This window comes from Diceros bicornis, chromosome 8 (assembly GCF_020826845.1).
Source record: "Diceros bicornis minor isolate mBicDic1 chromosome 8, mDicBic1.mat.cur, whole genome shotgun sequence".
NCBI classification, from domain to species: Eukaryota; Metazoa; Chordata; class Mammalia; order Perissodactyla; family Rhinocerotidae; genus Diceros; species Diceros bicornis.
This window is the reverse complement of record NC_080747.1, coordinates 53,354,837-53,369,100: the sequence shown is the minus strand read 5'-3', so window position 1 is coordinate 53,369,100 and position 14,264 is coordinate 53,354,837. Positions and strand designations below refer to the sequence as shown.

The 14,264-nt window shown below is 35.3% G+C and overlaps 1 protein-coding gene across 1 annotated transcript in view; it reads left to right on the top strand.

Annotated features, from left to right (window-relative positions):
- Positions 1 to 14,264, top strand: part of CENPC (centromere protein C) — a 72,412-nt gene that overhangs the window by 53,118 nt on the left and 5,030 nt on the right. The window contains exons 13-17 of the mRNA XM_058547174.1: positions 4,205 to 4,264; positions 8,185 to 8,289; positions 9,075 to 9,203; positions 9,825 to 9,920; positions 11,623 to 11,777. Coding sequence (XP_058403157.1) covers positions 4,205 to 4,264; positions 8,185 to 8,289; positions 9,075 to 9,203; positions 9,825 to 9,920; positions 11,623 to 11,777 — 545 coding nt within the window. The remainder of the gene's footprint in view (positions 1 to 4,204; positions 4,265 to 8,184; positions 8,290 to 9,074; positions 9,204 to 9,824; positions 9,921 to 11,622; positions 11,778 to 14,264) is intronic.

The following is a 14,264-nucleotide window of genomic DNA, read 5'->3' as shown; positions in this document are numbered from 1 at the left end:
GAGTATGCTTAGAACATGTTAAGACTCATGGAAGAATTATAAAAGTCTTGAAAAAGGGAGAATATAATTTTTTTGTGTACAGATGAGGATGTAAAAATATATATCCACTCATAATTTTGTTGATAATAGAAGTGGATATACATTTTTGAGTGTAGTTTGGATATTTATGGAATTGTTAAATATTTATGGAATATCGTGGAAAACTTACTATATTTTCTTCTGGGAGCTAGGGATGTGGTAGTGAAAAAAACTGACAAAAATTTCTACCCTCCTGGAGCTTACTTTCTAAGGGGGTCCAGGGTGGAAGACAATAAAAGAAGAGCCAAACTTATGATTTACTGGATGTTGAGAGTGGAAAAATAAAGCAGATTTTTTCAGGTGGGAAATGGGAGTTACACTTTTAGGTGGATGAGCAGAAAAGGCTTCAGTGAGGAAGTGATCATTTGAGCAAAGATATGAAAAAGATGAGAAAGCAAATCATGTAGCTCTATGGGGGAAGTAGTGCCCCAGGCAGAGGAAAGATCAAGGGCAAAGTTTCTGATGTGATAAAGAGTCTGTTTTGATCCATAAACACCAAGGAGACCAGGAGGGATAGAGCAGAGGAAGAGAGGGATAGAGTAGGAGGAGAAGATGTCATGAGGTAACAAGAATGAAAGATCACATAGGATGTTAAAGGCTATTGTAAGGATTTTTGTCTTTTATTAAGAGAGATGGGAAGCTGTTGGAGAGTTTTGAGCAGAAGAGAGACATGACAGACCTGTAAACAGAATCACTGTGACTGCTGTGTTAGGGATGGACAGATGAGATTGAGGGGGCTGGTGTAAGGTTGGAAGCAGGGAGACCAGTTAGTGAGATATTAATAATCCCAGTGAGAGATGGTGGCTTGGACTAGAGTGGTATCAGTGGAAGGTGGAGAGCAGTAGTAGGATTTTAGATATTTTTGAAGGTAGAGTCTACACAATTTCCTGATGGATGGGATGTGGCGGGTAAGAGAAAGAGAGGTAGGTGTCAGGGATAACTTGAGGGTTTTTGGCCTGAGCACCTGAAAGAATGACCTTGTCGTTACTTGATTTGGAGACTGCTAGGGAAGCAGCAGATTTGGGGGAAAAGAACAGGATCTTAGATTTGGACATGTTACATTTGATATTATTCTGATCCTTTGTATCCTTACTTTTGATTTGTGAAGTCTGTTAAGGACTGCCACAATTAAAGTGTTTCTGCTGCAATGGACTGTTTATCCTTCTGTTTCCTGCAGTGTTTGCTATGTACATTTCAGAGCTACTATTGACCATGTGAGCCTTCATAGGGAATGTACCTGCTTTGGTCAAATTTATCTGCTTGAGGGGCTGGCCCAGTGGTGCAAGCGGTTAAGTGTGTGTGCTCCGCTGCGGCGGCCCGGGGTCCGCCGGTTTGAATCCTGGGCACACACCGACGCACCGCTTGTTAAGCCGTGCTGTGGCGGCGTCCCGTATAAAGTAGAGGAAGAAGGGCATGGATGTTAGCGCAAGGCCAGTCTTTCTCAGCAGAAAAAAAGAGGAGGATTGGCATCAGATGTTAGCTCAGGGCTGGTCTTCCTCACACACACACACAAAAATTATCTTCTTGATCCTGTTACAATGCTTTTACTTCATAGTCTGTTTTTTCTAATATTAATATTGTGACTCCTGCTTTCTTTTGGTTTGTTGTTGTTTCTTACATCTTTGTTCATCCTTTTGTTTAACCTTTCTTACAGAAGTAAAACAAAGTGGCTTAGAAACAGCACATGATTGAATTTGTATTTTTAACTTGCTCTGTCAGTATTTTTTCCTTTAATGTTTAGCACATTTATACTTATTGTCGTGACAGATATGCTTGTTACTTCTTTGTAAAGTTGGTAGACATTCTCACATAGGCTAACAAGGACTCAGGAATTTTTTTTTTTTTAACACAATGAACAACCAATTGAATAGTAAAAATAATCTTGACTCATCATCTTTTTTCCTTTAAACTATCTGGCTATTGCTCTTTTGCCTCATGATAGCTAATGCTTATGAGTAGAAATGTGAAGCCAGCCTTATTTCATTTTTCCTTTGTAGATAATCTGTTTTCTTTCATCTCCATGCTTATTAGGATTCTTTAATCTTTGAAATTCAGGAGTTGTCACTGTGTTGCTTTTTTATAAAATAATTTTTGGAAATAATTTCAAACTTACTCAGAAATTCCTTATCCCCTTCATACAGATTCCATAGTTGTCAGCATTTTACGACATTTGTTCCATCTCCCTCCCTACTTCCCCTGCATACATGTTTATACATGTTTATTATAATTAGCGTTTTCTGAACTATTTGAGAGCGAGCTGCCTCAACTCTGGAATCAATTATTTCTCTTAAGGAACCTGGTTTGTTTTAGTGGAGGATGGCATTTAGAAACCCAGATCTGGGCACTTGGTGTGCTCATTGTTACTGGGATGTCATTGCATATAGGCTCTATCAGTGGACTGAGATAGGGAATATATATATATATATGTACACCGTAGATAAACAAACATCTATATCTATTTCTGTATTTATATTTAGAAATCCTGAATTCACATCAGTATCTCCAGTTCTAGTCCAACACCTTTAACTTTCCCTTTTCTGTAACCCCTTCTCAGATAGTGAGAAACCTGGCTTCCCTTATCCTCAGTATATTTACATATTTGCTTCATTGGGAAAATTTTCAGGCAGAGAATAGCCCTCTCTACTTGTTCTAGTGGGATTGCATAGGAAATTGGAATTTTTTTTGGTAACAGCTTTATTGAGGTATATTTCACATACCACGCAGTTAACCCAGTTGTAATATATAATTCAGTGGTATGCAGCCATCACCACAATAAATTTTAGAACGTTTTCGTCACTCCAAGGAAGAAACTCTGTATTCTTTAGCAGGCATCTTCCATTTCCTCACCTCTTACATCCCCCACGCTGAGGCATCCGCTAATCTACTTTTGATCTCTGTAGATTTCCCTATTCTGGACATGGAAATTAGGTTTTATGATCACTAAAATTTCTTCCAAACCAGCAGTTTCATAAAGTATCTTATTCAGTCATTCTTAACAATCTTTTGCTATTGTGGACTCATTTGAGAATATAATGAAAGCCTAGACCTACTTTTCAGAAAATGCTTATTACATACAAAATTGCATCAAAAATTTTAGTTGGTTCCTGGACACTAATTGTTCCAGTTACATATTGCTGCATAACTAACCACCCCAAAACTTACTAGAAGATTTGATTTATCTCTGAGGGTTCTGTGGGTTGACTTGACTTAGCTAGGCAGTTCTCACTTGGCCTCTCTCATGTATTTGTGGTTAGATACAAGCTGCTAAGGCTGGAGTCATTTGAAAGCCCAAGGGAGTCCAAGGTGACTTCTTCACTTAGATATTTGGCAGCCAACCAGGATGATTGGAACAGTTGAGGGCTGGCCAAGCATCTCTTTTCCTTCGCATGGCCTTTCTACATGGTTAGGTTGGGTTTCCTCACAGCATGAGTCTTGGGGTGGTCAGTCATCATATATGGTGACTGTCTTTCCCCAGAGTGGAGTTCCACCAGACTCAGATCGAACCTTCATATCTTTTTAATACTTAACCTTCAAAGTCCCAGAATGTCATTTGTGCTGCATTCTGTTAGTCAAGCAAGTCATTATGGCCAGCAGAGATTCACGGAGAAGAGAATAAGACTCTGCCTCTTGATAAAGAACAACATTTGCACATGGGAAAGGAAAGAATTGATGGCAGTTATGTTTAGATGTTATTTACCACACTGAAGTTGAGAACCCCTGACCTAACTGGCACACTATTAAATTCAGTACAGTTGTATTGTTTTAGAACTTTAAGGATCATAGATTACATTATTAGCATATTAATTGTTCCTTATCACACCCTGCATTTTTATGCATTTTATTTTTTATTTTACCTGAAGTCCATCAGTAATAGAAAACCTGTTTTTTGTTATTTTTAACTATTATGCTCTTTAAATATGGTCATTGTAGCAAAATCTAGAGAAATGTTACACTGTTTTTCATTAATCTTTATCCCTCAACAGTGAAAAGCCAAAGGAAAAATAAAATGTATTATCAGGTCAAATTTTACCTCAAATACTTATACTGAAGTTGACCAGGGAACACACTTTACCTCAGCATGGAATTAGCAACCATTGCTGATGATATTATCTTTTGCCTTTCACAGATGATTCAAGAGTAAAAAGATCTAAAGTAACACCAGAGAACAAAATACATCACAAAATAGGTAAGATTATTTCTCTGCTTTTATATTTTCATGTTATGAAACCTTTGTTTCTGTATATAACTTAATTTTTCTCAAGCAAGGGGGAAATATTATTTGGATTAATTGGCCAATAAATTAAAACTACATATTTAGTTTTCATGAATTTCACAGTAAATCATCACAGGCCTTTGAGTTTCTTGATTGTCCATTTATAAATCCTGTAGCCCTCTCATTATTTGCCCTATAGTAGGGAACGTGATTGCACTTAGGCTAAGAAGCTAGGGTGGAGAATTCTGTAAAATATAACTGCTAGATAGAGGGCATCCCTGACAACTTGTCCTCCCATTTTTATCAAGTTCACTTCTAAACAGAGCAGTAGCTAGAATAGGTAAGTAGGCAAAGCTGGGAGCTGAGGAACCTATGGAGAGACCCATGTGAGTATTAAAATGCCATGGTTCTCAAAGAGATATTTGCCAGGCAAGATTCATGAGACCTCCCACCTTTTTGGGATTGGAGTGGCTTTTTATGTTTCTCCCTGTACTTGAGGCTGTGAGTGCTTCTGTGCTTGTACCTGAAGAGAACCAATAGGAGTGAAGCTTTCTCTAATTGCTTCAACCAAAAACTCACATCTTGTCAGTTATATTTTCCACACCCATATGAAGAGAGACTGCTGCACCTCTCAATGCTTAATGCTTGTCTTGGAGTAGAATGATGACTAGAGTCAGGAGTAGGCAAAGAAAAATAAAAATATCCCTGAGCAGGGGCTTCAGCAACCAGAGAGAGGAAACTCAAGCATTATGCCTAAGAACACTGGCAACTTCTGGTGAGCTAGAAATTTTGTGGTGGATGGATAACAGTTTTAACAATAAAAGAAATAAGAGCACTTTCAGAGATTCGTTTATAGCATAGAAGACTTTCTGGTACTAAAAATCATAATATTTCATTTAAAAAGTCCTAGTAGAGGGGCCAGCCCGATGGTATAGTCGTTAAGTTCACGCACTCCGCTTCAGCAGACTGGGGTTCACAGGTTCAGATCCCAGGCATGGACCTACGCACCACTCATCAAGCGGCTTCCCACATAAAAAATAGAGAAAGATAGGCAGAGATGTTAGCTCAGGGCTAATCTTCCTCAGCAAAAAGAGGAGGTTTGGCAACAGATGTGAGCTCAGGGCCAATCTTCCTCACCAAAAACAAAAAAAGTCAGTAGATGAACTGAAAGTGGAGATAGTCCCTGTTGAGAGCTGAATTAATAGCTGGTGTTGACGAGGGAGAAATTCCTCAGAGCAGAAATACAAAAAGATGGAAACTGCAAGGAAAAAGGATATGCAATGCAAACGTGGAGACAGCAGATAAAACACGCAAATAATAGGATTTCCAGAAAAAAGAAACAGGTGGAGGAGAGAAAACAGTTAAAGAAAGTAGTTAAAGAAAACTTCCCTGGATTAAAGATAGGCTTGAATCTGCAGGTTGAATGAGTTTACCAGCTGCCGGTTAGAATTAATGAAAAAGGTACACCTCTAGACGTAAGTTAATAAAATTTCTAAATTTGAAGAATAGAGAGAAGCTTCCAGAGAGATAAAGTTTTACATATAAAGGAGAAAAAATGACTAGCACTACTCATCTGTGTAACACTGGAAGAATAAAATCATATCTATAGCCAGCCTACTTTCAGAAATATATTACAATCCAATAATCTTATACCTAGCCAAGATATCTTTCTTTCTGATAAGTGAATTTATTTTGCAGATAATGCAAGATTGAGTTTAGTATTTTCCATATAAAATACCCATGTGAGGTGTTCTAACCAAGTATCATATAAATCAGAACTGAGTCCAAAGAGAGGGAACAGTGGTGAGGAAGGATTCTTGCAACGTATGTGGATAATTTAAATAATGTGTGTTTGTTTTCTATTGCTATGTACCAGATTACCACAAATTTGGTGGCCTAGACTACGCAGATCTATAATTCCATGGTTTCTGTGGGTCAGGAGCCCAGGCACAGATTAGCTGGGTCCTCTGTTCAAGGATCTCAGACTGCAACCAAAAGTGTCAGCCTGGTCTATGGTCTCATCTGAGGCTTGGGGTCCTCTTCCAAGCTCATATGGTTGTTAGCAGAATTCAGTTCCTTGAAATTGTGGGACTGAGGTACTTGTTTTCTTGCTGACTGTCAGCCGTAGGCCACTACTCTCAGCTTCTAGAGGCCACCTACAGTCCCTTGCCATTTCCATAGGCCCCTTCACTGTATGACAGCTTGCTTCTTCAAAGTCAGCAAGGAAGGATTTCTCAGTGTCTGCTATCTAGTGTCTTATGTGTATAATATTATATGTTATCATATATATAATCGTGATGTAATCACAGGAGTGACTTCCCATCACTTTTGCCTTATTCTGTTGATGAGAAGAAAGTCCTAAGCGAGGGGATTATACAAGGGTGTGACTCATTGCTGATTACCTTAGGGTGTGTCTACTACTTAATGTTAATATGATTAGAGATTTATAAGTGCTAAGTAAGGATTTTTGTAATAATACCTTGAAGTCCAGACTATCTTAACAAAACTTGGTATGATGGGGAGGAGAGTAGGGGCAGAAGAGGGGTGATAAAAGTAGTATAGAAGTTTCGTTTTACCAAGTGAGAAAAAGGAGAGGGTAGCATATCTTGGTAAGGGATATAGTTTTTGATATAATCATGGAGAAATAAGAGTTTGAGTTTTAAGTGTCAGGAATGGGTAGGTAAGGAATACTAGAGTGAAAAAGCACAGCAAAACTTTGAAATGACCAAGGGAAGGGGGAAGAAAAGAAATGGTCATTTGATCAAACCAAAAAAATGAGGAGAAAGAAGAATCACTAATGTAAAATTGGCAATATATATAAAGTAAGATGGAAGAAATAAAAGGAAGCATGTTACTTGTTTACACTAAGTTGGTCTGAATGGGTTGAATTCCTCTAATAAGATAGAGACTATCAGATTTGGTTAAACAATACAAATTGACCTATATGTTTATAAGAAACACTTAAGACAAGTTTTAAAGTAAAAGATTGTCAAAGAATTAGGTAGGCTAATGTATACAAAAAGAAAATAGTAGTGTAATTTTAATATTAGGCAAAGTAGGATTTAAGGTTAAAATAAAAGTGCTGAACAGGATAAAGAAGGACAATGAACAATTTATGAAGAAGATAGAAAAATCTTAAACTCTTATGCACCAAATAACCTAGCAACTAAAATATGTAAAGAAAAAACTAGGAAAAAGCAAACAGATTTTTATTTAAACAATCCAGTTAGATTGGGAGATCTTAATAAACCACTCTCAGAATTGGACAGCTCTAGCAAACAAAAAATAGATAATAACATAGGAATTTGAGTATATAGCCAGCAAACTCAGTATATAGAATTTTACACTGTTCAGATAAAATGAGTGGATATGTGTGTATACACACAAATACATGAACGTATAACTACCCCTGATTTACAAATTTCCTATTGTGGAGTGTTCAGATGGTTTTCAATTTGATTTTTGTTTTCTGTTTCTATTATAAACAGTACTACCATGAACGTTCTTATACCTATAGCTTTGTCCATTTTTGTGAATTTTTTTGCAACCTTATTTTCTAGAAATGAAATTTCTGAATCAGAGGGTATTATAATAGGTATTTTCAAATTATCTTCAATTAGTTGACATTTCTGCCTACAATCATATGAGAGTTCCTGTGTACCTTTAGCATCATTAACTCTGAATGTTATCAAGTTTTTAAATCTTTGCCAATCTAGTAACCTATTTTTTCATTGGCATTTCTTTATTAGCACAAATGTATATTAAAATTTTGTTTTTCTAGTATTTTGTCTAGAAGTATTAATGTTTTAGAAGGTAATATAAATCTTTCCTCTGCAAAATATCATCCAACTAAGGATTATACGTGTACATCTTTGTCTAATATCTTTTTACAGTATTGCCCTCCAACACACCAAACGTTCGGAGGACCAAGAGGACGCGATTGAAACGTTTGGAATACTGGCGAGGGGAGCGCATAGATTATCAAGGAAGGCCATCAGGTAAATTCCCATTTACGCTATATAATCTGACAATAAAAAATAATAATGAGGATTGCTACAGTTTGTTTATGTATGTTATGTGTCAAGCAGTTACCTACATACTTACATACGTTACCTCATTTAGTCGTTGTCCCCCCAAAATGTGACAAGAATAGATTCAAATCCAGATTTGTCTGATTAGTATAGAGATGCTGATTTTTTTCCTCTTTGGTAGCAATTTGAAGTGAGTGTGTAGCTTTATAGAGTGTTATTATTTCTGTAGTATCAACCAAGATTTCTAATTGCATAAAATGAAGCTTTAGGTCAGAACATGAGAAAATTATAACTGACAAAGATTAAGTATTCCTCATTATCATTCTCATCCCATTTTCTCATCATATTTTTCTACAGAAATGGTAGAGGGTGGGCAAGAAAGTATAGTTTTTCTTTCTTTGATGGATATATCTCAGTCAAAGGACTAAATTCACATATGGATTACTATAAAGAGTTCATTGCTGGCCTTTGTGTTTTTTTGTTTTTTAAACTTTCACTGATGACTGTTGGTTTCAAGCAACAGAGATCATTCAGTCATCTTTCATCGGTGCTTCTGTATTTAGGATAGTAGAGTCGTAAGTGAAATTGTTTGGTATTTGTATTATTTGAATTACTAGCTGTATAATGTAGTAATAGTAATGTATGCTTTGATACTTTGAAAGGAAATATGCTGTATTAATTTAAAGAGCTTTATTTCAAGGTTTTCACTTTTCCAGATATGATACTTTATCTTTTTTGTTGTTAAATTTCAGGAGGATTTGTGATTGGTGGCATACTGTCCCCAGACATAGAATCATCTAAAAGGAAGGCAAAAGGAAACATGGAAAAAGTCCACAAAATAGTTAATAGGAAAAGGATCTGTCTTGATAACGATGAAAGAAGTATGAACTTATTCCTGAAAGTAACTTTTAGATTTTATTTTAAATAACAGTGCTTTGAGAAGTAGCTCTTTGCAGATTTTGAACTTTACCTCTAAAAACTTCAGACGTAATACTATAGGGTAAATTCACTTTTTAATTTCCACTTTTTTTCCCAAATTTTGAAAGTAAACCAATTTTATTGTTTAAAAAAAATCATTAATAGCATAGTATAAAACATTTTCTCATGAGTAAATTGCCCAGTCAAATGAAGCTTACCTTTTCCCTGCTCAAACTGTGGTTAAAATGGACATTTTAATGAATTCTTTCTAAAGTCTATTGTATACTTCTATCTCTTTTAGAGAATATGCAAAACATCATTTAACTTCTTAATGAAGCAAGAGTTGTCATATTGTAATAGGCTTACAGAAAAAAAGAAGTTTAGAATGTTTGCTTCTGTATTAAATCATTGTGGTTTTTGAATTTTTGTTTATCAGAGTGGTCATTTATAAATAGGAAGACATTGTTATGCCGCTGGCAATTTTCCTTTACAACATTCCCACAGCTGTATTTCATACTAGACTTTTTGTATTTAATTGATAAGAATTTTAAGTAGTTTGTATTTCAATGTTATTTCTTTTGCAGAGAATAAATTATTGGTAAAACTGAATATACCTCTGGGAGATCCTTTGCAGCCAACAAGGGTAAAGGACCCAGAAACAAGAGAGATTATTCTCATGGGTAAGATGGAATGATGTTGCAAATTTTTAATTTAACAAGTAGTGAGGACAAACTGCTGTCTCGATGACCAGCCTATCTCCTTTCGCTCTCTCTTCCCACTTCTTTCAGAGCCAAAGCCCAATAAAGGGTCTAATTCCAATAGAGCCAATGAGGACTACTCTAGGAGAGCATTGATGGGGGGCATATATCTCCAGGGGGCATATAGCACCATGCATTTGTTGTCTGGGGTACAAGTGCTGCCATTGTTAGTGGTGCCTCCCCAAATAGGGTCCAGGCCTTCTTTGACCAGGAGGACACGTGGAGACAGGGGCTATTTATGGGGAATTGTAGCAAGTTAGCTAGCAGACCCCAGGATACACTTACTGTGAGACCAGGCAGGGATTGTGGACAGGACTTACACAGCCTTCCAGACCTTGGGATGCCGATAATGGTACCTGGGACATGAAACCTTTGGGGGGGATGACTGGCAAGGGCATCAATCAGCCAAACATGCCAGGCTTAATCTTAAGGCCAGCACAGGTTCCTGGAAGCCACCTGCTGTATTTAATAGGCATTAAACATTTAGTGTCTGGGAGACCATCAGAGGTCCCAAGGGATGGGCTGTATTGTGGTGGGGATAAGTAGGGGACACTCAGCTATTTACGAACCAGGCAAGATTTAAATACAGGAAATATTTAAGTGTTTTAACAACTGTTAGGACTGTACAACAGAGTACCGAGGACTAGTCATCCTAAGTCAGAGGACAAATAGGTCAAACCAGAGAGGCAGTAGTGGTAGTTTAATAAAATTTTGGCTGTGAAATAGGTTCCATTTGACATCATAAGTAGCCAAGTTATTTGTATATTCAAATTGTTTATTTGGCAACAGAGGTAGAAGTACAGAGAATTTTGTTTAGTGTAGTGTCTTAACTTAAAGACATTGCTATACTATACCGAGTTATAAAAGTTGTTACTGATGTCAGAAATTCATCACTTTTTTTCTGCTTCTTGAGTATATATATATTTTTGTATCCTATAGTGTGTGGGATTGCTAACATTCTTAAATATCCAGGGAAATGGTCAAAAGCTGATGATATAGGAATGTATTAATTATAGATCTGGAAAGGTTTGTGAGTAAAAGAGGAATTCAAAAGTGAGATAGTAATTTGTGAGCCACTCTTGTTACTTAGAGCCTTTACTTGATAAATAAAAATCTTGTTGTTTAATAATCAGTTAAGCAAGCACAAAAGAATCTATTGTCTTGATACTGATACCTTTGTATTGTGGGCTATGTTAAACTTTTTAAAGATAGGGTATTCTTTCTTGTCTTAGCTAATTTTATTTTCTGTCTGAGCTATAATAGAAATAATACTGCCATTATTATTATTAATAGCTAAGATTTACCTAATGCTTACTTTGTGCCAGTGTTTTTCACACATTAACTCACTTGATATTCACAACTCTAACATAGATGCACTGTTATCCCATTTTATAGAAAAGGAAATGGAGGCACAGAGAGGATGAATAACTTGCCTAAGGTCACACAGTTTGTAAGACAGACAGGATTTGATCTGTGGCATTCTGTCTCATAAGTCAATGATCTTAACTTCTGTTTTTCTAAGGCAGGTTTATATCTAGAAATAACTATTGTATGTATATGTGTATGTTATATCATTGAGCTATATTATCGCTATTTTATATTTATATTGGTATTTTTCCTCTAGATCTTATAAGGCCACGAGATACTTATCAATTTATTGTTGAGCATGGTGAGTTGAAAGTATATAAAACATTGGATACACCTTTTTTTTCTACTGGAAAATTGATATTAAGACCACATCAGGAAAAGGGAAAGCAGCATGTTGGTTCAGATATTTTGGTGAGTGTATTTCTCCATATATTTATGTTTTGCTGTTGGTACAACTTTGATTTATTGGACTTGATGAAGCTGTAAAAATGCTGTTTCCTCTGAAGTGATATCTTATTACTATAGGGCACAGAGAATTTTTTTTGTTGTTGAATCTTTTTAAGTCAGTCAACCAACAGTTGTTTAAAAGTGCCTGTTACATGCGTAGCAGTGTAATCTTGAGATTCAGAAGTTTAAGGAATGATCATTGCTTAAAAGAATCTTAGAATATAGGTTTGCAAACAAGTCTTTAGAGTTTTAGAGCTGGACAGGATTGTAGAAATTAAGTCTAAATCTTAGTTCTCCTTCCGTGCAATTTAGCAATAAAGAGGTTTAAAGACTTCTTCAAAATCATGTAACTAGTTAGCAGCAGATTGAGGACTAGGAGCTAGTTGCTTTAATAAATACTAAATAATGTATTACTGTATATAGCAGTATTACTGGCTGAAGTTATAATGAGATTCAAGGTGAGTCAGTCTTTGTCTCTGTCTCTCTTTCGGTCTCATTGGAGACACACACCTCTGCAACATTGGTCTGATATATATATATGTTATGTTTCTGCATTTTGAATTTGAAAATTCCCAAATTTTAAGAATGTTTGATATCATACCAGCATTTTAAAAATATTACATCTAAGGTACCTTTTTCAGTAAGTAACATTTTAGAAACCTATGAAATGAGTGGCTGGAGTATCACATTCAAAACAGTTCTTTTTACTGACAAAATTAAGGTAAGCTCAAATAGGACAAAAAAAAGAGCATCAGGATCTGTGAGTTTATATTAACTAAGAAGGGCAAATTGAGGCAAGGAAAGGAAAAGGTACACATGAGAGTCAAAGAGTAATTTATTACTACATCAGTATAACTAGATTCTGGATTTAAAATATTTTGAAATATTCTTTAATCAAATCTTAAAATGTTATAGATCTCCAGGTATTACTAAAAGAGTAAAAATAACACATTTCACTAACTAAAGTAATAGATGATCTCAATCATTAAGGAACAATTAATAATGAAGATAAACATTATGAAATGTTTTCACTGAACTAATAGCAGTTACCCATTAAACTGTAATGCTTTTCTTATACAAAAGGAAATTTGAATAGTAAGTGTTTGAAAGTGTTTAACCTGGCTAATATTCAAAGGAATCCACATTAAAAACAAATGATATTTTATAATTACTGAGTTATTAGAAATTATTGGAAAAAAATATTTGTATATTTTGATCTATGAATCTCATTTCAGAACTTTTTCCTACGAAAATAATATAAAAGTTAGGGAAGCTGAACATATGTAGTTATTTGTTGTAACATTGACAGTAATTGCAAAAATTAGCAACCATTGAAATGTGCAGCAAGAAGAAAATGATTATATTTGTGTTTTGATTTAGTAATGAGATAAACCATCATATAATAATAAGCAATTATATAACACACATTTCAGGTACCATACTAGGCATATTTATATTAGTTTGAGCATACTATTTTGAAGAATGGCCATATAATAGAAGACTTTTAGGATAAACATTCAAGCAAATTGTGCAAGATAGAAAATTCTCTATTTTTTTGGACTAGCATTTAAAAATGAAAAAGACAGAAACTTGAAGGAACTGTAGGAAAAGAACGTTACTAGGTGATTCTAGTTGGTTTTTGTTTCTTCTAAATATTGCCTTTAACTTTTTATAATAAAAATCAGATTTAAAGTCTTTTAATAACAGAGGGAATATGTTTACATTTTTAGAACATGATGCACACTTTTAAATATATGCTTTTGAGAAACAAACAAAAGGGACAGGATGGAGAATCAGCAGAGGCTATTAGCTCTCTCCTGCAAACTCAGTGCTAGAGAATCAATGTGAGAGAGAAAGTAGCAGTAGTAGATTTGTTAAAATCAAACCACAGAATTAACAAATTAACTATGGGAATTGATTGTGGAGTTCTCCCAGAAGAAAAGAAGAGATTAAGAAATGGAAAATATAAAAGTTAAGTGATGTGGAGAACAGAAACAAAACAGGAGAAGAGAGAAAAAAACCATATGAGCAAAAGGTGAAAATAATTTGAAAAATTAGACAATAAATATTGTTCCATAACTAAAAACCAAAAAAGTGACAACAACACACTTAAAGGAACCAGAATTCCTTAGAGAAATGTCTGATTCCAGGCCTGGGGCTGAGCTTGGAATATTTTTATCATACTCGAAAGCAGATTGTCAAAGACCATTAAGATTGGGTCATAAAGTCTTAGGATCCAACTTGAAGATGCTCTCATCGGACAAAGATGTGAAAACTTGAGTATCAATAAGAAGAATTTCAGTGGGTTGATACACATCACTTATATTGAAATCCATGAATTTGTAAGACTACTACAAAAATAAAAACTAATTTATCACTTTGGAGAATTCTAGGAAGCCAACTCATTTTGACAACAAATATGGTAAGTAAAGGGAAATATTTATTTTGCCT